Raw genomic sequence first — 22359 nt, 5'->3', positions numbered from 1 at the left:
CTTTTCAAGCACATTCTGTTTTTTCACGTTTGGAGGTGGCGAGCCTCAGTGACGATGCTGGATGCTCAGCAATGTGTGACCAAATGCATTTACGAGAAAAAGTGACTCTTTTTAGGTTTCTTGGAAAAGAACAAAAAGTGATCGTGGTGCACAGTGTGCTTCCAGATGCAGACTGGAAACCGAGGCAGAATCTTCCCATAAAACTCTCAGTAGGAAATAACACTAAGAAAGAGGAGGAAATAGCGATAGCTATAATGCATCATGTGCACAAAATACAGTGATTAAGAGAGGTGCTGAACACCTCCGTGTCACACATTCCCAGAGTTTTTGCCGAGATAGTCACGAAGTCTCAAAGAGCGTTGTTATCAACCTGCTATGCTGACGTCATATTCCTGTGCTAAGCATTTCAGTTTATTTTATCATTATTTTTCTAACAGTTTAACGAATCACTGCCTGAAAGTGTTTTATTACTGCCATGTGCTCCCTCCCAGAAGAGACTGAAATATGCATTCAAATCTTTGAATGTAATTGAACTTCTGGGGGGGGGGGGGGAACAGTTCAGACAAATTTAATGGTGTTCTTGCTTTCACTCTGTCTTGCATATCCATGTTATTTTGGTACTCTTTTACACACCATTGTCAGAAACTCCCTAGCTGGTTTTCATTTAAAACGCAGTCCTGCTGAGTGACCACTGAACTGACCAAGAAGTCCAAGAGCAAACTGTTATTCTTTAGATATCACACTGCAACTGCAAAATTGTGATCAAATTTTCGAACAGTACTGCCTTCAGCCCTGCTCCCGTTCACTTCAGACCTTCCTCTTCCTCACCACCATGCGAAGGCTGCTGTGCTGGAGGAGCTCGGCCTGGGCATGGGGAGCTCACGTAGCGGGGGCCCAACGGGCTCAGGTACAAAGCAGCTGCTCCTTGAACAGAAAGGTGACAAAGTGTGCGGATGTTACCAAAATAGTCAGGATAGTCGAATCTGACACTGTTTGGGAGACTCGAAGAAGAATCTTGTGCTGCTGAAGGAGTGGGCAATATAGCGTCAGGTGGTACTCCGGGCTGATGAGCACAGACTAATGTCAAGGGGGAAGTTGGGGGAGAACCCTAGTCCGACCACCATAAACATCTGTTAAATTTGCAGAAAAGATTAGTTTGAAGAGATTTTGGAATCATTATAATCCCTAGAAGACAATATTTCAGTACTAACTAGGTGCCAAAAGGATAAACAGAGCATTAGAAATTATTAGGGGTGAAATGGAGAGTGACAGAAAACAAAATGCATCCTCCCATAGAAGTGCAGAGCGTGCCTACACCTTGATTACAACATGCAGCTCCACTCTCCCCTCTGGCAGACTGCTTCCCAGGCAGGAGCATCTCCATGCCAGTGCTCGGACCCTAACGTTCAGTCTGCGCCTCCCCTCTTACATCTCATCCCGTTGCTGCCAGCGCTTCTGCTCGTACTGCCGTCAGGAACTACTCCTTGGTGCCTACGCCCGCTGATATTTGCAGGGCAGTGTTGGACCCTGCTCCAGTCCAGTCCCTAAACTGCCTCTTAGCCCAGCTACTCTGCCTCTTGCACTCTTTTCTTATTAATTAGCTCCTTAATCCCCTGATTAAATGGCAGAGGCCAGCAAAGCAAGCAAATCTGCTGTGCTACACCTTTATTGTGGTGGGCTGGCAGAAGGGACTGTTATTCTCAGAAAATTCACCTGAATCTCTTGGACAAAGCCAAGAAAGTTGATTTTTTTCTGTTTGTACAACATTTGTCTGTGTAGTGGAGGATTTCATGGTGAGAGACAGAGAGAGACAGAGAACAGGCGAATCCAACAAAGGTTGCTGTTGTTGCTTTGAAACAATGAAGGGTAATTTCCAAGGGATTTTTTTCAGTTATTCTTCAGTTAAATATCTGAGAGAAATCTCACAAGTGTATAGGTCTGGGCTTTCTAAGCTGCTTATTTGAACTGAAATACTAATCTCAGTCTTGATATAATATTTCATTACAAAGTTTTCATAGGACTACATTTCTGATGCAGGAGCATCTGCAGTGTTTCACTTTTCCCCTAAATAAAAGTGGAGCTGAATTCAGATTTTATTTGTTCTTAGCCACTGTGCAATTTCTGTGCACGAAGATTGCTCTTCTATTGGTTTATTTGTCTATTGCATGTTTTAACACGTTGAATTTTTAGCTAATGTAAGTGAGGAGAAAAAAAGCCAACCGTATTTAGGGTGAGGAAATTCACAGGCAGTGTTTGAGAAGGGTGGAGTGGAGCTCCTTAGGGTAAATCGTAAGTGGATGGTATTAAGTCTAAGGAAATAAACAAGTTACAACACCAAGTAGCTCCTATCTCCACAGAGGATTTTAAAAGAAGCAGCAGCGTGACTGGTTAAAACAAACTTACTGTTTAAGAGCTCTAAATTGTTTCTTCTCTTACTACCTATGAGCAGCTACATATAGCCAAGGAGCCTTGAACATGATGCTGGCAAGAAGGATTCCAGCAGTTTGGAATCTGTTCTTGGCTTTACAAATAGTTAATGTTAGCAATAAAAGTACTTTCTAAAACCTTTCCAAACCTGCGTGTTTCCTGTAATAGGTGACGGTCCGGATTGCATCTTATGGAGCTCAAGCTAGTTCTTCCATTCTTAAAATAAATTCCGATGAAACGTGTGAAAAAATACAGCGACTTTGGCTCATTCGAGCTTTCTTGGATTGCAAATGAAACAGATTCACATGTGAATTAGAAGTCCAGGTACCTGCTCACAGAGCAACTTTTTATCATGCTTCTTTCTAGTGATTAGGATGGTTGTCTAAAATATTGTTTTCGTCTGATTCAAACCTGCTAGAGTGATCCTGGATTAGCCGTTTTGCCTGGGAGCCCGCCGAGGCGGCTGGGCGAGCTGGCACGCGACACCATGCCAGGTCCCGTGCCGCGGTGCCTGGGGCAGGGCGAGACATGGGACGCCCGCCGTGGGGCTGGAGTTCGAGGCACAAGGAGCGTCGAAATCACGGAGGCTGGCCAGGCCGCATGGCATGACAGCTTTTCTCCCCCAGGCTGGCACATGCTGCCGTGGGTGGTGGGAGGTGCCGCAGGTCTCACGTCGCACCGCAGCCCATCCCAACGCCTACCCCAGCGTTTTGCTCACTTACCTAGACATGAGCTGTAGAGCATCAGCCGTGCAGCCCATGCCTCATCTAGCACATCCAGCAAACCCTCTTAGTTTGTCTCTCCCTGTTTGTATTGAACTTTGAGAGCACGGGAGACTGATCTCAGCGGGAGATGAGCAGACATGGCCCTGTGGGTTTGAAATGACAAGATCCAGTGCAGGAAGCCTGAAACACTAGCAGGTTATTTGTTACTCAGATTTTCTCAGCTCTAATGTGTTGTTAGTTTATTTGAAATCATGGATAACAAATAATGTTCCCCTCCAAAACCTAGTTTTGTTCAGTTCTAACGTATAGCACAATACTCCTGTTTTCTTTCCAGGTGCTGGAAAAATGGAAGGTTGAGAAATAAAATGTGGTTAAAGGCTGCTTTATTGTTGGCTGCTGTGGTTTCTAAGATTGTTTTCTTAAAGTGTTACTTTAGCAGGAATAGATGACTGGTACATTTGTGAAGTCAATAAATACATTTATGAATACATGACATATATAAATTCATATTTAACACTATATAGACATACATCCTGTACGATATTGCATATATGATGTGTGTGTGTGTCCATGCAACACAAATTTCATGCATATATTTGTATTTTGAAATGTTTTGCACAGTTGTCTAAATTTGAGCATGATTTTTCTTCTCATGTGCATAAAAAACCCCAAACAAGAGTTTAGAAGATAAAGCCACTGTTTTTGTGGAAGGAGGAAAACTTGCTCATCACCTTTTGATGATATAACTGAAAAAGCCCATGACAAAAGGATTTTTGTCACTTTTATTGTGAGAAGAAGTGAAGCATTCGCAATACTGTTTTACCAAAGATCCGCTTTCAAGCTTTGCATTGAAGGGCTGACGGGCTGAGAGGAGAGAAGCCCAGGTTTCTTCCAAACCTTCTTTTGCAAAGATGGACATTACGCTGAATCACTTCATTCCCAGACTGAAAAATACTATCAGATCTAGACACAGGCAAATCTAACTCTGTATTTCTTTTTCCCTGGGCTGGAGATGTTGCAGCAGAATTCAAACTGAGGAAATGAGTTCTGTATGATCCTTTGCGCTGCTCAGAGGGTCTCTCCCTGCCCTCGTAAACGTAGTAATACTATCCTGGGGTTTTTTGTTGTTTTTTTTTTACTTTCTTGCTTTTATTTTAAATACACTTTGGAAAGAAACTTGAAATACTTCACTCCCAGACAAGTTGAAACAGGATTTTCTGAACCGTGAAAGGAATATGTCATTGATTGGTACCAAGAAAACAAAGGATTGGGCAAAACCTCACCCACCTCTGTATTTTTATGGAAATCACCCACCTTCTTGACATCGATGTGATTTCTTGTATAAATAAGGGCAGTATATAGCAGAAAGTCAAAGGGAGTACCTAATTTTCTCTGAAAGATCATCCTTCATTGAAAACTTGCCAGTTAAAACATAAGACAATTGTAATTCTGGCTTTCATCCCCAACTTGAATTTCCTTCACCAACTGTTCAGTTTTGCCAAAATCTTTTTTTTTTTTTTTTTTTGGTCTCTTCCGAAAGACAGACCCACAGGAGCAGCAGCAAAAACTGATCAATCCAGATCCTATTTCTGACCAAGCCAGGACCTCAATTTCTACGGAGAGACCCATTTAATAGAAGCAACACTGAGATAGGTGCAAGATGTTCTACCAGGGGCTGCGTCTGAAAAGTGACGTGAGCACCCAGTGTGTTTTCTAAATAATCCACTCTTTTCACTTGGGCAGCAACTCATCCCTGTATTCGAATACAAGCAAGGTATTTACAATTATGCCTTTAAAACATATTTTTATGGTAAAATAATATGGTAGGCGATGTAACACGTGACAGGACTTGGGAATGACAGAGACTGTGTAATTAATGAGAATACAGTAAAACACGTCCGATAAACAAGACCAAATGAAGGGCTTGGCCAGCGGCTCTGCTAAATCGGCAGCCGAGCCCTGCAGATAGGAGCAGAACGTGGGAGTCTGTGCAACCACGCACGTACCCAGCTTCGCACAAATGCTTTTACAGGATCTTCCCCTTCCTCTTGCGGCAATAAAGTGGAAAGAAAAAAGTTTAAACTGTCTTTTCTTGTGGACCATGTTAATCTTTTTAAAACTTCTGAAACAAGTACTTGGATCTCAGTTTAAAAAACCCATGTAGGAGGATTGTTTTGTAAAAAGCTTCTTTTTAAAAACATGGACATTAAGCATTGTGACCAGAAAATGTAGGGATAAGTGAGAAAAATATGGGCTGAAACTAGGCAGTTTTGTACAGACCCCAAGTTAATATTATTGTGATTTACAGCAATTGCAATGAGGGTAAGTTGCCTGATTTTTGTGAGTGTAAAACAGATCACAACATTCATCCAGACTCGATAATGGGGAGGCTATGTCTAATTTTTTTTTGAATCTATTTCCTTCCTCTTCCTTTTGATGAACTATTCATCAAAGGATCTGAAAATGTAATTAAGCTTCCATATTCCATAAAAAACCACCTAACCAGGTAGGGCTGAGTCAGCTAAACAGCCTCCAAAACCTCAATTTGAAAAGCTTCCTCCCCCCCCCCCCCTCCCCGTCAGACATATTGGCAATAATCCTTTTTTTCCCCTCGGAATAATGCAGTTCGGGGGGTGAGAGGAGTTTTCAGAATGTGCTTTTCCACAGTCTTCTTGCACGTGCTGAAGACACTAAACTGACCGTAACAGCTTGCTCTGAAAGTTGCCTTCCAGCTGATATAAGGCACGGCGTATTACAAAATCCTGGTCTGGAACATTTTGTGGCTTTTGCTCATTACCTGCTGGTCTTCTCAGCATCTGTAGGAAAGGCCGTCACGCACGGGCCGCCGCGCTCTGCAGCGCGACGCACCGCGAGGCCGGGCAGCCCCCGGCTCCCCGCGCGGCGGCCCCGCTGCTCGGCTCCCCCGGCAGAGGCCACTGCAGGCGCACGGATGCACCGCTGCCGCGCACGAGTGAAAAAAGGCAAAATGATATAAAGCGTTCATCAGCTCACGGAGCTGACACCCCTCACCGCCGGCGAAATAGTTAAGTGAGGGGCTTGGCTTTGCTTCGTCCCACAAAACTACCTAAGTTTGCATTTTGTACGTAACTGTTTGCAAGCGCCCCAAAGAAATCGTTTATGCACCTGGTATTGCGCACAGAGCACAGCAGAGCGTGAGCGTGGCAGCAGAGAGTAAACGCTAGGACACAGTGCAAGGCAGAAAACTTGCAGAGCCTAACTGCGATCGGCGGGGGAAACCCGATTCTGGGGGAAAAATTGTAACCACTTTATTCTGAAAAGGAATTGCACGGTTTTTTTTTTTCTTTCTTTCTCGCAGGAAATAATGAAAAAAATTATTTTAGATTCACTTCAGTTTTGTTTTGGACGACAAACCCGAGAAGGCAGCTAAAATCAGGTGTCCGCTGCTCGGGCAAGCGGGTCAAAGCCTCCGCAGGCGCCTTCTGGCCGCGATCCCGCTGCGGAGCCCGCGGTGCCCCTGCGCGGCAAATGTCCCGCGCCCGCCCGCCCGCGCCGAGCCGAGCCGAGCCGAGCCGAGCCGAGCCGGGCCGAGCCGAGCCGGGCCGGGCGGGGCCGGGCCGATCCGCGGCGCCCGGGCGGGGCCGGGCGGGGCCGGCGCAGAGCCCGCCCCGGGCAGCGCCCCCGCGCCGGCACCGCCGAGCGCCGCCGCCGAGCGGGGCCGCAGCGACGGGGCGGCCGCGCTGTGTGGCTGCCGGCCGGGCAGGCGCCGTCGGCGGGGGCGAGCCACGCGGGACCGCGGCGCCGGGTGCCGGCCGCGCCGAGGGGGCGCTGCGCGCCGAGGGGGCCGCGCCGCGGCGGAGGGTGACTTTCCCGTTTCTTTATTTAATTTTCTCTCTTTTTTTTTTTCCTTTGGGAGAAAGAGAGGAGCAGCAGGTTTATGCTAATCACCCTCTCGGGAGCAGCGGTGGGAGGAGGAGGAGGAGGAGGAGGAGGAGGAGGAGGAGAGGAGCCATTTTGAACTCACTTCAAAGTTTAAGGTGGAAAAGTTGGAGCTCTCCAGCGCGGGGCCCGGGGACGGCGCCCGCAGCGGCGCTGCGGGGCGGCGGCGGCGCCCGCGGAGCGAGGCGGCGGCGGGGCGCGGGCAGCGCAGCGCGGCGGGGGCCCGGCGCCGCTGCCCATGGACGAGGGCGGTGAGCGGCGCGGCGGCGTGGATGGATTGTGCGGGAGCCGTCTGCCCGCGATCGCTGCCCCCTGAGCCCCGGAGATGCCGCGGCTGTCGGCGGCCGCCGCCTGCGTGTCCTGGGCCGCGCTGCTGTGCGCGCTGGGGCGGGCGGGCGGCGGGGACCCGCGGCCGCCCCGCGCCGCCCCGCTCCTCCACCTGCCCCCGGGCGCCGCCGGGCGCTGCGGCGCCGCCGCGCCGCCGCCGCTGCCGCCCGCGGGGCGCCTGAGGGTGGCGGCCGCCCCGCTCCGCCCGCCGCGGGGGGACGGCGGGGCGCTGCCGGCGGCGCGGGGCGCCCGGCCCTGTCCGCTGAGCGGCCGGCGGCGGGCGGCGACGGAGCCCCGCGGGCCCGGGCTGGCGGGGGCCGAGGGCGGCGGGCGGCGGGGAGCCCGGCGGCGCCGCAGCCTCAACAGCCCCCCGCAGTTCCAGCTGCCCAGCTACCAGGTCTCCATCCCCGAGAACGAGCCGGCGGGCACGGCGGTGATCGTGCTGCGGGCGCAGGACCCCGACGAGGGGGAGGCCGGCCGGCTGGCGTACTCCATGGAGGCGCTCTTCGACGAGCGCTCCAACGACTACTTCTCCGTTGACCCCCAGACGGGCAGCGTGGTCACCACCCGCAGCCTCGACCGGGAGACGAAGGACACCCACGTGCTCAAAGTGACCGCATCCGACCACGGCTCCCCGCGCCGCCGCTCGGCCACCACCTATCTGACGGTGACTGTGAGCGACACCAATGACCACGAGCCGGTGTTTGAGCAGCCCGAGTACCGGGAGAGTATCCGGGAGAACCTGGAGGTGGGTTATGAGGTGCTGACTATCCGTGCTACCGATGGTGATGCCCCAGCCAACGCCAACATGCTTTACCGCCTGCTGGAGCCAGGAGCTGGCGACGGCGTCTTTGAGATTGACCCGCGCTCTGGGGTCGTGAGGACCCGAGCCCCGGTGGACCGCGAGGAGGTTTCTGAGTACCACCTGGTGGTGGAAGCTAATGACCAGGGCAAGGACCCGGGACCTCGCAGTGCCACAGCTATGGTGCACATCACTGTGGAGGATGAGAATGACAACTACCCTCAGTTCAGCGAGAAGCGCTACCTGATCCAGGTGCCAGAGGATGCCCCAGTGAACAGTCAGATACTGCAGGTGCAGGCTACTGATCGGGACCGGGGCGGCAATGCCCAGGTGCACTACAGCATTGTGAGTGGCAACCTGAAAGGTCAGTTCTACATCCACTCTTTCTCTGGCGCCATCGACCTGATCAACCCTCTGGATTATGAGACTATTCGGGAGTACACGCTGCGGATCAAAGCCCAGGATGGGGGCAGGCCTCCCTTAATCAACTCCAGTGGCATGGTGTCAGTGCAAGTCGTGGATGTGAACGACAATGCCCCCATCTTTGTCAGCACTCCCTTCCAGGCCACGGTGCTGGAGAACGTTCCTTTGGGCTACTCGGTGCTGCATGTCCAGGCTGTGGATGCTGACTCTGGGGAGAACGCACGCTTGGAGTACAAACTTATAGAGATGACACCACCCGCTGGAAGTGCTCCCATAGCGGGCGACTCTGGGTTCCCTTTTCAGATCAACAACAGCACGGGGTGGATCACGGTGTCAGCAGAATTGGACCGAGAGACTGTAGAGAACTACCACTTTGGGGTGGAGGCCAGGGACCATGGTGTGCCGGTCATGACCTCCTCAGCCAGTGTGTCCATCACAGTCCTGGACGTGAACGACAACAATCCTGCGTTCACTGAGAAGGTGTATCACCTCAGACTGAACGAGGACGCGGCTGTGGGCAGCAGTGTCGTGACCCTGACAGCAGTGGACAGGGATGTCAACAGTGTTGTGACCTATCAGATCACCAGTGGCAACACCAGGAACCGTTTTGCTATCACCAGTCAGAGCGGAGGGGGACTGATCACGCTGGCCTTGCCCCTGGATTACAAGCAGGAAAGGCAGTATGTGCTCACAGTCACTGCCTCGGATGGCACTCGCTTTGACACCGTGCAGGTCTTCATCAATGTCACAGATGCCAACACGCACCGCCCAGTCTTCCAGAGCTCCCACTACACCGTGAGCGTCAGTGAGGACAAGCCCATTGGCACCTCTATTGTTACCATCAGTGCCACTGATGAAGACACGGGGGAGAATGCGAGGATCACTTACATTTTGGATGATAACATCCCCCAGTTCCGCATTGACCCTGACACAGGCACCATCACCACCCTGATGGAGCTGGACTATGAGGACCAGGCCTCCTACACGTTGGCCATTACAGCCCATGACAATGGCATTCCCCAGAAGTCCGACACCACCTATGTTGAGATCCTCATCCTGGATGCCAATGACAACGCGCCCCGCTTCCTGCGCGACCGCTACCAGGGCTCGGTTTTTGAGGATGTGCCGCTCTCCACCAGTGTCCTGCAGCTGTCTGCTACAGACCGTGACTCAGGCCTCAATGGCCGTCTCCTCTACACGTTCCAAGGTGGTGATGATGGAGATGGAGACTTCTACATCGAGCCCACTTCTGGGGTGATACGTACACTGCGCAAGCTTGACCGCGAGAACGTGGCCGTCTACAGCCTGCGGGCCTTTGCTGTAGACAGGGGCAGCCCACCCCTGAAAGCCTCTGTGGATATCCAGGTGACTGTGCTGGACATCAATGACAACCCTCCTGTCTTTGAGAAGGATGAATTTGACATCTTTGTGGAGGAGAACAGCCCTGTGGGCTCTATTGTGGCACGGATCAGTGCAGCCGACCCTGATGAGGGAACCAATGCACAGATCATGTACCAGATTGTGGAGGGCAACATCCCTGAGGTCTTCCAGCTAGACTTGCTCAACGGTGACCTCACGGCCCTGATGGACCTGGATTATGAGAGCCGGACGGAGTATGTGATCGTGGTGCAGGCCACTTCCGCCCCTCTTGTCAGCCGAGCAACGGTCCACATCCGCCTCCTGGATCAGAATGATAACCCACCTGTACTGCAAGACTTCCAGATCCTCTTCAACAACTACGTGACCAACAAGTCTAATAGCTTCCCCTCTGGTGTGATTGGCAAGATCCCAGCTCATGACCCCGATGTGTCTGACAGCCTAGCCTACACCTTTGTGCAAGGCAATGAATTAAATTTGCTCCTTTTGGACTCTGCCACTGGGGAACTCAAACTCAGTCGAGATCTGGACAACAACAGACCCCTGGAAGCCCTCATGAAAGTGTCAGTCTCAGGTAAGCAAGCATACAGATAGTAATAAAGTGTGCAAATCTGCTTGTTCGACCAATATGCTGGCATGGGCAGAAAGAGGCTACATGCAGTTTAGTGTGCAACCTTCAGTTTCCTGATGCAGCAAGTTGTGTGTGAAATTCTTGCAGAGGAACCACAAAAATGTGTGAAGCCCATGTGCTGTGGATTGAAGTGGTGGTGTGTTGAAGCTGTTTAGTGATGTAGATCACAAGTGTGTGTCGAAGGGAATGTGTTCCCTCAGTTTAGATGGTACTGAAGCATTTCTCACATGATGAATAAAGCTAATGAGTGGCCTAACTTGCAAAGATGTAGGGAATGCACACCTCTGGTTGACATATCTTTAATGCTTAAAGTTGCTATTGACATCATGGCTTTGGAGAGCTTTCCCCCACTTTTATTTTCTCTTTTGTTAAAAAAAGAAGTTGGTGTTTTGTATTGGTTTGCTTTTAAACAGCCAGATATAGCTCATCTGTTTATTCCATTCTGTGTACCGGGAGGTCTGGCTGATAAATCTTTACACTGCTCCATTGGTCTGGGCTTGGTAAACGCGAAGCTGGTGGAGCTGCACTTGTCTGACAGGCAGAACATTTGGCCTCTGGTTTGCATTGCTGGTGTGTGTTTCTGTGGGAAATGCCTACTCTTAAAGCAGTGAGTTATAGCTGTGTAATAGCTCTGGAACATAGCTAATTGTACTGGGATTGCTTTATTAGAACTAAAGGCAGATACTGGCCAAATGCAGCACCAAAATCAGCACTCAAAAATCTGCCGTTGGGGGTGGGTGAGAGGACTGGTGGGGAGGTAGCATAGGATTAAATTACTTCGAAAAATTGCGTGTGTGTGCAAGGACTATTTCTTCTGTTAAGGAGACTGTTCAATATTGCTCGATATGCACTCTTATATGTGCTCTTAGGAGATTATTCTTTTTCTACTCGGTTGTTTGTTTATCATGGAATTACTTTTTATGTCTCTTACTGTGGCATCAATCATGCAGTTAGTAATTTCCTTTGCAGGTGCCACCCTATAAAGTTTACTGTGGACCTGATCCCATACTTTTGTTGACTTTCAGAGGTTATAACCAGATACATTCCTCTCCCCATCCCCGTGCAAGCTAAAGCTAATATTTGTATTCTTTTTGCATAAAATAGCTGGAAGTACTAGGTATATATAATGACACTTTAGGAGATGCTTCTCTTTGGGTGACTGTATTTAAAAAAATACCTAATTATGGCACAATCCTGGCAGCGCTTGCTACTGTAAGTAGTCTTTCAGAGAGTGGTGGGGCCTCAGGGTAGTGAGCAATCCTCTCTGATGTGTTTGCAGGCTTGAGCTCCTTTTTGCTTCAGGAAAATGAAAGTGATATTGACTGAACTGATTGAAATTATTGTGGTGTATCATCTGAGAAGGGCCTCCAATTTCTTGCAAAATGCTAGGGGGCAGCTGCTGCGGTAAGTTAGCTCATAAATCCTGTTTCCGTGTCCTGTGAGGACTTGCAGAAAAACAGGTAGTTGGCTTGTGACATTAAAAAAAACATTTGGATTAACATACAGGTGACTGCGTGGTCATTGTCTGTCTGAACCAGTAGCGCTTTATCTAGCAGCAAGAGATAAGGACTCGGCATAGCGCAAGCTTGGGAAAGTTGCTTTGTCAGACTACATGAAGAGAGTGCTCAGGACAGAAAAACAGATTGTGTGAAGTATTCCTGTCTCGTAATGGTGTTGAAGCTCTTTGTACAGTTTAAATGGATGAAATCTAAGATAGGAAAATGAAGGAATTAAAACTTAAGTTTTGTTAAGTAATAGGAGCTTGATCATTAAGTGCATCATTTTTGTATTTGGTGAAGATGTGAACTTTGAAAGTCTTCTGTGATTTCGATCCAAACTGGCTGTCTGCTGCCTGCTCCGAGATATTTGAAAGAAGTGAGCTTTTTACTGATAGGATTTTAGAATAATTTTAACAAGCACTGAGCTCCTTTTGATGTTGGTTTTGAAAAGTTTGCTGTGTGGAGATTGGAAGGGCAGAGTTTTGCAGAGTTTGGGATTATGTCCAGGAAGCTCTCACCTGCCTGCTTTCTCCAGTTTATCTGATGTAGGCAGAGAAGTTGTTCAGACTGAAATACTCCATGTGGTTATCTCCAAGTGTTGCAAAACACTTGTAAATCATCTGCTAAAATGACCTGCCAGTTAACTGAAAAACGTGTCTATCGAGTAGCCATTAACCTCTCAACCCAGACAGAAAGTCCTGCCCTGCTCGCAGCTGCTGTTCAGGTCAGCGAAGAATTTGAGCTCTTTATGAACTTGGGGAATTTGATCTATATATGAGTCGGAAGTGACACTGCTGTTAAAAAATGTTATTTTCGCCTGGTGATGTGGTCTGCTCTGAAGGCATATAAGTGCATGTGAGGCTAGTGAGGAGACACACGGTTCAATTAAATTGCTAGGAGGCTTTGATGCTTAGCTAAACCCAGTATTCGTTTATTTGATGTGAAGATGATTTGAATGCATGTGGTGACTTTGGCCTGCTGCGTATGAACAAAATGTTAAGAATCATGAAAAACAAGAAAACTGTAATAATTGATTTAGTGAAACTCAAGAATGATACACTCCATTTTTAAAAAAGAACCTAATAACGTGAATGTCTTCAAAAGCCGCGTGGGTCCATCCAGGGGCGGCGGCGGCAGGGCCGGTCTGCGCGGGCTCTGCCTGGCCTGGCACGGCTGCGCCGGTCTAGCTGTGCCGCCAGCCCCCGCCACAGGCCAGCCGGGCCCAGAAAGAGGGGGAGGCCGGGAGGCAGGAATGCGGATGGTGGTGCTTCTGTGGGTGTGTGGATATTAGCATTTAATTTTGGATTGGGACGGAGCTTTTGAAGTCAGCCTCTTTTGAAGCGAATCTCTCCGTGTCTGCCTCTCGCCTCGCCTGCCGCGGAGCAGCCTGCGTGAACGAACCAGAGGCCGTTGGGGCGAAGCTAAACCACGTGTGCTCTCTTCCATCCGCTGTTTTTTTTTCCTTTGAGCAGAAGTGAACGTGGACAGTAGGTCACAAGCATTCATGAGCAGCCCTGCTCGCTCTGAGAGCTGGTAGTTGAGCACCCGCCTCCCAGGCTCGTAGCGCGGGTTTGGGGTCACCGTGGGGAACGTGTGCCTTTGCCTTCGTACCCTCAAGGCTTTCCTATGAGAAGGCAGAGCTTGGCCTTATATTCCCTTTCCTGCATGTAGCCTCATTAGGTTTGCTTTTTTTTAACAGCAGGGATGAAATCTAGCCCCTGCTGAAATCTTGCTCTTGCTTTGCAGGGGGTAAGGATCTTACTCAGGGCTTCTAAAATGGGCGGCTGATAGTAAATCAGTCTGTGATTTCTTTGTGTTGTTAATAAACATATGACTTAAATAGACAGGATCACTACAAACGATTTTCTTTTTGTCCGCAATGATATTTACAGTACTGAAAGGGAAATTGATTCTGGTTAGTTTGGAATTTATCTAGTCGAAAAATGCTTTAAATATTGCTCAAGTAACATTACACTTGCCTGCGTTAAACTTTATGCCTCCGTCTGCTCCTGTGCTGTGGGGAGAAGCTGGTGCTAGCCTCGACTTTGCGCAACTGTTGCCCAAGTTTGCTCGGGGATCACATTGCAAACTCTGTGTGCACCTGCTTCGCTTTAGTGCCACAAGTAGTCCCACTTATCATGAGTGACAGTTCCCCCGAATACAATAGATCTGTGTGTAAACTCCTCTGGGATTAGAGTTTAATTAGTGAACGTAGATAAAATAGCCAACCTGACTATATGCTGGAGCTTTCAAATGGCCCAAAAACGTATAAATTTCAGACACAGCATTTAAAAGCCACTATCCTTAGTGAGAGCTAGACACCCCAGTATTTTAGAGTGTGTGCAAGTTAAAGTATTTCCTTTTACATTTCTTTGACTTTTAATCTCCAGTGGCATTTAGTGACATTATTGACTATCAACAAATACAAGTCGAGATAGAGCTCATTTGTGCTGCAATACACTTCCGTTATTTTGACTCAAAGATTGTTAAAGCATCTTCATTATTATTGTAATTTCACAGTCATTATGTTAACGATCATGGATCTCCAAGTCAGTTTGTTCTCCGTGTGGATACAACAGAAGATTTATACTTTGTTTTAGCTCTCACAATAAATTTGAGGCCGCAATTGTGCCATAAACACAAGGCTTTTGGGGCTTTCTCTGTGCAAAGAAAATTCGAGATTAAAGGGGAAAAAAGCCTGAGGGCAAAGCAATGTGTGTAGGCCGGAGGACACGTCTGAGGGTGCGTGGCTGGGTGGCGAGGCACCGCGCCGGGCTGCAGGAAGCCTCGTGCCCCTGCGCTCGCGAAGCACCGTGTTAGCTGCATCTGCGTCATGGGCGCTGCTGAGGTCTTGCCTGGTTTGGGGCAGATATGCAGAGCAACCGGTTGGTTTACGACCAACGTCTCTGCTTTTTTGTGAGGTCGGGCTTCCCCTTCCCAGGTACCGGCTGGAGCAACAGGCTGGGTCTTAGGTATCAGCCGGGAAGGATTAAGGCATGAGCTGCTCTCTGCGGCCTCCCCGTAGCCACCAAGGAAATAAATTCCAGGAGTGTTGAACGTGGCTGCGACGCAATCCCTGTGGTTATACGATTACAAGATTATGGAAATGAAAGGATGCTCGCTCCTCGCTCGTTAGGTAGAGGTGTTGTATAAATGCGTATTCCTCAGAGCGCTCCTGGGGCAGCAGCGCCTGTTCTCTCACAGCAGTGGCCTAAAGCTGGAGTTTGGAGCTCTGACGTTGCTGGCGATCTTGTACAGCCCTGTCTGCACTTGCATTTCGCGGGCATCCAGTGCTGAACGGGGGAAAGAGCAGTAACTTGCAAACTACAAAAATGGGGAAGACAGTAATGAGTGACCTGCTTGGAAAACGGTGTGTCGGTGGGACACGGAGAGCTGCAGGACTGCAGCCTGCGGCCGTTGCTTTGCGTATTAAGCAGAGCTGAAGTGAAAGATCACCACCAATTTTCGTGCCCTTCACGCAGTGTTTTTGTTTTCCTAAAAGGGTGACTCAATGGTAGTGATTATCTTTTCCAAGTTAGGATAGCTCCCAGATCTTCTGTGGCTGTCTAAATTCTCTGTTAGGTCTATATAAATTAGATTTTAGGTATTTGCCCCTCCATCCTGGAGTCTACTTTTCATGATAGCCTTTTGCAAAAGGTTATAACTAGCAGGAGAGCTAGTTTCCCTCTTCATATGTATAATCTGCTCCAGCCAATAAAAAGCTTTTGCTAACTCATTGCTTTCATATGTGTTTCCTTCCACTTAATTCCTGGATTTCATAGGGGTGGTGTATTTGTATTTCAAAAGGCAGGAAAACGTCTGTGGCTATGAGAGCAAAATATTTAATGGAAAGCTGACAGACAAAATAACTTTTTAGTGAGATAAAAGATACCTACTGCAAGCAAATAAATAAATCAGTGCGTTATCCGCAGCTCAAGCCCCTGAAAATAAGCAGTTTCTCCACTGAAGTGGTGATCCCCAGTAATAAAAAAAAACATTTACCACAGCAGGCTTTACAAAGCGAATGCCGCGATTTATCCCAGTAAAAAGTTACTTTGTCAGTCTTTGTCTTCTGCAAAATGCTACTATGAAAAGTAGCTATCACTGAAAATGTTTGCTTCTCCCTCTTCGTGTGCAGGGCATGTTGGGCATACTGGTGTTTTTGTGACACACTTTTTAAAAAGGTATTTGTACCCTAGTATACCTCAGTGGCTGAAGTCTATACACATAGTTCTTCTCAGCCTCATCCTACAAACTGAAGCCTGTGAAGCAGGTAGATAAAATATATATTTTCTCTAGGTTGGATCTGAGTAGCTGAGCTGCCAGGGGGCCTGGGCCGTCCAGGCGAGCTGCTGGGGGTGCGCAGGGGGATTGCACCCTAACTGCTCGGTTGTTTGGTAAGATAATGTATATCAAAACCCTAAGTAAACCTGAACTCAGCAATGCTGTGCAAACCCCCAAATTAGGTGCATGTTTATATTTGCAGAGTCAAGTCACAGTCTTCCTGTTAAGATTTCTTTGCAAGTTATTGGGTTGCCACAGGGTTTCAGCTTTTTTATGGCTGGCTTTGTGTACACTTCGCTCAGCACAATGATAGTTTATTTTATTTTTTATTGCCTAGACGTTGATGCTTCTCCAAGTGCTCTGCAGAAAAGAGGGAGACTCTAGGGTAACAATAAGAAGGAATAAGAAAAATGAGACTTTAGATGTTAAAGACAGAAAGATCTACTAGACTTTTTTTGATAAATGTCCCAAGGGATAGAAGTTAGATTTAGAGAAATATGATGAAGGGTTTGCCTGAAGAATGGTTTTTCCCTGTTGCCAAATTATTTGCAAGTGGGGAGATAGTTATAATAATCAATTTTTAATTAGATTTGTAATTGTTTTATATTTCTGGACTCCTTCTTAAGCTTCAGGATATATTCATGTATTGGTTTGCTTAGTGTATTCCCTTTTTGTGATTTGCTTCCCTCTTAGAAGTCACTGAAGTTAAATGTTCTTATTTCTGACTTGCACTTGAAAAGTAGGAATAATCCTCTTTTTCTTTCATTTTGTTATTCTGGTCATGCAATTCTTTGCTATGCAAATTTGTTTTAGGATGAGCCTACTAAAAACTGCCAAATACAGCATAAACATTGAGTTGCTATCAAAGCTAACGACAAAAGACCCTTTTCTTTAGAAAAAATGAACAGCTTTCTAGGTTTGGATGTTAGGATGATAGTAAACCCATCCTAGAAGTAGTCACGTGGGAACTAGATGGTGTGAAGCAGTGGGATTTTATACTTTATTATGTCCAACATCCCAAGCACTACTTGAGGAAGTAACTGGCTATCAATAAAGTGTATAATTTTACATTTGCTCATTGAATGGCCCATTTTTCTTCAGCGCATAGAATCAGTCTCTTAAAACTCCCTTTTGTTGTTGACTCCCATCTTTGAAATAAATGGATTTTCTCAGACACTTCTATTCAAAATTACACATCAAAGTCAAAACTGAGGAATATAATGCTGGGTTTCAGGTATGACGTTGCATGGAGGTGCCACAGTTCAGCAGGGCTTTTCCGGCCCGACGCTTCGCAGACTGTTGCACGGGAGCCTGGGAGCTCTCATGTTTCTCAGAGGCTGGTCCGAGCGCGGCCTGGGTGCCTCCAGGCTTCCCCAGAGAGGGGCTGGCGAGACTCATCCGCGCCCTGCGCCCCTTCCTCGCATGTGCTGCAACTCTGCCAGACGGCCCTGCGGCCGATGGGTGCTCTCCAGCGTTTCGGCTGGGAGGATGCTCTGGGTTCGCGGCGGCAGAGGTGAGTGGTGGCACACAACACCCATGCCTCTGCAGTGCAGCCAGATGGGTAGCCGCTGTGTATGCTGGCATATCCGAGCTAGCTCTAACCTAGTTATTTAGGGCAGAGACAGCGCTGTACCGTAGCGTAGCTTCGGTGCAAGCACAGCGGTTTCCCCAGGACCCTCGGTTGCCACGCGGGTGGCCAGCCTGTGCGGGAGCGCAGGCCCCCTGACTGCCGGCACCTCACCGAGGCCGAGCGAGGCTGCCGTGCGGCCACTGCGGGCTGCAGTCCCGCTGCCAGGAGAGTGGCAGGGTTTCAGGGCGGGCAAGTTGGAGCGTATGCAGAGTCCTGGGTCAGGTGAGACTGGTGCAAAGACTGTGGGAACAGGACCCATCTCAGATTTGGGAGCACAATTATTTTCTGGGCAGAGAAGAAGCAAAAGTGAAGCAGAAACCTCTTCTAAAGCTAACTGCCTACAAATGCCTTTTCAATATTTAGAAGAGTAGGCAACTCTAGCTGTAATGCTCATGCATAGAAGATGAGTAAGGGGAGGATCAAATGGCAGAAGCAGCATGCTACCTCCCGCTCTCTCCATCCCCTCTCCTTCTTTTTTATAAGCCCTCAGGACTTCGAGGGCCAGTTGGTGGTTTCCGACTTCCCACATCTGAGTGCTTGAGATAACAATACAATTTATGTGCTTAACTCAGTATTGCCTAATTTACAGGATTTGGGCAACTCACTCTCCTAGCTTTCTTTGGCGTTCTGACTTGTATTTCCGAAAATTTCTATGGTAACTCACTAGGAAATGTAGTAGGGTTAAAAGGGTTGAAGATATTCAAATAAGATCTAATAAACCTTTTTGGCAGTTTTCCATGTTATAATCATTCTATCCTGGTTTGTGTGGGAATGATGATGTTTTTAGACAAAATAGTACTTAAACTACTCTGACATCTACTTTGACATTTCAGAAACAAATGCCAGTGCTGTCTTTTATGATTAGTTGGCTTTTTTGTTGTCTGTTCCCTTTTTTAGGACTATTTTGCCAAAAGATTGCATAAAGCAGAGTGCAGAACAAGTTGACAAGGGGCTCAGTTCTTAAAAGCCTTGTTCACAGTAGTAGTCCACTTGAAAGAAAGAACTTCTGATTAAATTCATTTTTGCCACTTTATGTTTCTGTGACAAGTGACAGAGTTTTACTGTGTTTTTCTTTTCTCCTCCAGTGCAGCTTTCTTTCCAGTGTTGAAAGCACTGAACTATTTATAGATGTAACAAAAGTTTCCAAAGGAAGCAGGATGGAATCCTCATGGAAAATTTTGCGACCTGTCATTCCGAGATTTCTTGTTTGGTAAAGATTTGTCTAATACATTTATAATAAGGCACAGGTGTGTAAACTGTCTTAGATTTCATATGAACTTGTTGATTTTGTTGGAATAGTGAAACCAAATATACAGTTTGGTTCCTATGGCCAGGTTCGTATCATCAAATAAGTTATCTGTTAAAATTAGTCGCGTAGGTCCCACCCACGATCAGCTGATGGGTGGGAGGGCTGTAGGGTGGAGATGCCCATCTCACTCCACTGATTAAAGAGGGAACAGAGATGACTGACTTGGGCTAATTGCTATGATGTTAGATAGCTAAAGTTCAGTGGGATGAACCTTCCCTAAATATATGCCAGGAAGGAAGGATTAGTTTTCCTATGTAGAGATGATTTTGCTTAGTTCTGTTACAGAAAACTGCATTAACAAGCTTGGCAGACTAGAAAGGGTTGGGGGGAATATAACTTGCAAATGGGAAAATGTTTCGCCATGAATAACGTTGCGGTATACTTTAAATGTTTTCAAGAGTTTGAGTATATGAAGAGGAAAGGTATGCTTTTATGGGAATTTGGCATTCGACAGAGAAATTAAATTCAAAACTACTTCATAAAGGTGATCTTTGCACTTGGGAAAAAAAGCTATTGGACAGAAAAGTAGGATTTGCTAACATTAGAGAAAGGACTATGTTTCAACACGCAGTTACAGCTGCTAATCTGCTTTCATATTTATTCCAGTATTTACACTTGCCAAGCACAAAAAAAGCCAGTAAACGTCACGGTAAAGCTGTAGTAAATCTTATACAGGCCACATAATAAGCACGGACACATTATGCTTATCAAATACAAAGAGAGGCGTACGTGGCCAACCTGTTTTCAACACCATTGCAGAAAGCGTGATAGATGCTGCATTCCACCAGGTCTGTAGCACTTTTGGAAATGACACATCTGGTCAAAATATTTCAACGCTTTCCGAAGAAGGGGGACCAGGGAGAGCCCATTGTTAACAACCATTGTCAACACCGGCTCTCTTTCCTGGTGTGGAGTCTGTAGTTTATAACTAGTTTCAGGGAGAAGCGCAGCTGTCTGGACCCTGCAAAAAGGTGCAGAGTGGGACTGTGTTATCAAATTTGAGTTTCACGGACATGATGGCCAGCATCTAGCAGTCTGTCTTTACAGTTATATCGCAAGGGACCTAATGGGTTTGGAAGTCTTCCTGAGAGTTCATAGCAATAACAAAGCAAACTTAATCAGGATGATTGTCTGTAGCTGCTCTGCCCCTGGAGCAGGTTTCATGAGTCTGAAGAATTGCTGGATCTGTTGGCTTTGCTCTTTCCTTTCATTAGCTCCAGATCAGATTCCTTGACCCTGTTTGAAACTGATGTTAGCAGCTCATATAGTTTATTTGATTGAATTCATGCCATAGCACTTGTGGATTTTCCAGGGAGCCAGTCCAGAGCAGCCCCTACTTTATTCCTGTGCTTTCAACATTCATTGTACTGGGTCTAACTCTGAAGGAGACCCTTTAACATCTTAGCTGTATTTTTTTTCTAGATAGTTATCTGAATGTAGTTTAAATCATGTAGAAGTTGTCACATGCTAGCTAATGCATTGTTTGTTTTAGCAACGTGTGGTTGCCAGCCTCCGGACACTACCGGGCAGAGCTCTTGTTACTTGCGGTTCCTCACGCTTGACATAGCTAGGAAGAGGCGTTTGGCACCTCTCAAGACTTGGATCCAGTAGAGGACTTGCATATCTAACTAAGCATTACAGGCCACAGTGCTTCACTTTTCTGGTGTCTGTTCTCTGGAGTAGTATCCTGATTTAGGCAACTAAGTGTCCCATAAAGTGGGAGCACTTGAAATACCACCTTGCTACTGCTTAGGCACTTCACTCAGCATAGCGATGGGGACACTTATCTTGGGCAGAGATGAGCTGGGCTCCAGTCCTTGATCTCAAAGCTCTGGCTGTGCTACACATTAAAGAGGAGCTGAATATGATACAGAAACAGTTTGAGACTTCTGATTCCCATCTCTTAGGTAAGTGCCATAAGCTCCAGAGTCATGCTCACACTTGCAGTGCGCCAAGCGTCAGCTTTCTGGCTCGCTCTCTTGTATCCAGGCAGCTCCGTTTCACTGGAGCACCCGTTTAGGTAGTCTGGCGCTGACCTGATGTTTCTGGATTTTGTTTAGCCTGTAATAAGAGCTGGATCGCAAACTGTTTACGTCAAGACTAGGTCAATTCTGGCTGTAGCCAGGGACTCAGATCTTCATACCCAGGAACTCAAAGGTAAAATAAACAACAAAGAACCCCAGGGCTTTACAAAGACTGCTTTCCTATTTATTGGATCTGATTTATTTGTCTTCTGGCTTTAACTATTTGTAACTGTATTTTTAAAAAAGCCTCCTCTGACATGCATTCATGTGGAGAAGCCCCCAGATGGACTAAAGGGTCAGTTATGGAAGGATTCATAGAATCAGCCTATTACACCGCTAAATATCTCGAGTTCGACACATCTTCACCTACTGTTTAATCCACTTACTGCAGTTTGTCACGATGATAGACGTGCTAGTAATTATCAACATGTTACTGCTTGTTGCTTGGATCCCGCAGCTTCTCCTGCGATGCGCTCGCTGACGCTGGAGCTGGTCGACACTGTCATGACACACGCAGTAAAGGTCTCTCATCGGTTTACCATTCTCCCACTTCACGTGGCGTGTATTTCTGATGTTGCCCTTTTCTTAGTGACACAGTATGATTTAGCAATGTGTGCTCTACCCCATGGGCTCTCCATCTGCCAGGTAACTGTCTGCTAGTTTAAATCCTCTCTTTACTTCAGTTTCTAGGGTTCACAAAACCTGCTGGTTCCTTCTGGTTGGTTTTGCAGCCTGTTGTTTGGAAAAGGATTCGGCCTAAGGTTCAGATGGATGTTTCAAGTACTTTTTTTTTGGCTTACTATTTAAAGGTGAAATAATTGGTTTAGGAAGAGTTTACTAATAATTCATTTCAGTAGTTTTCCCAGGGTTACAGGGAGGGAGCTAGAGGAACTTTATAAAGGTTTGAGTAACAGTTTCACATAATAATTGAAAAAATTAAGTGTGAAAATTTCAGAAAGTAATAGCTTATGCTGTGTTTGAGT

The 22359-nt window shown here is 47.3% G+C and overlaps 1 protein-coding gene across 7 annotated transcripts in view; it reads left to right on the top strand.

The window, feature by feature from the left end:
* The first annotated feature begins 7113 nt into the window (after positions 1-7113).
* CELSR1 (cadherin EGF LAG seven-pass G-type receptor 1) overlaps positions 7114-22359 on the top strand; it is a 181436-nt gene continuing 166190 nt past the window's right edge. For 4 of the 7 annotated variants that reach the window (XM_064506092.1, XM_064506100.1, XM_064506079.1 and 1 more), the window contains exon 1: positions 7115-10573. In XM_064506092.1, coding sequence (XP_064362162.1) covers positions 7396-10573 — 3178 coding nt within the window. In that variant the 5' untranslated portion in view covers positions 7115-7395. Of the gene's footprint in view, positions 10574-22359 lie in introns of all 7 variants that reach the window. The other 3 variants (XM_064506072.1, XM_064506068.1, XM_064506084.1) reach the window with 2 other exon arrangements.

The sequence above is a fragment of the Dromaius novaehollandiae genome, chromosome 1 (assembly GCF_036370855.1).
Source record: "Dromaius novaehollandiae isolate bDroNov1 chromosome 1, bDroNov1.hap1, whole genome shotgun sequence".
Classification (NCBI taxonomy): domain Eukaryota; kingdom Metazoa; phylum Chordata; class Aves; order Casuariiformes; family Dromaiidae; genus Dromaius; species Dromaius novaehollandiae.
The sequence above is the reverse complement of the archived record's forward strand: the minus strand, read 5'-3'. Positions and strand labels throughout refer to the sequence as shown.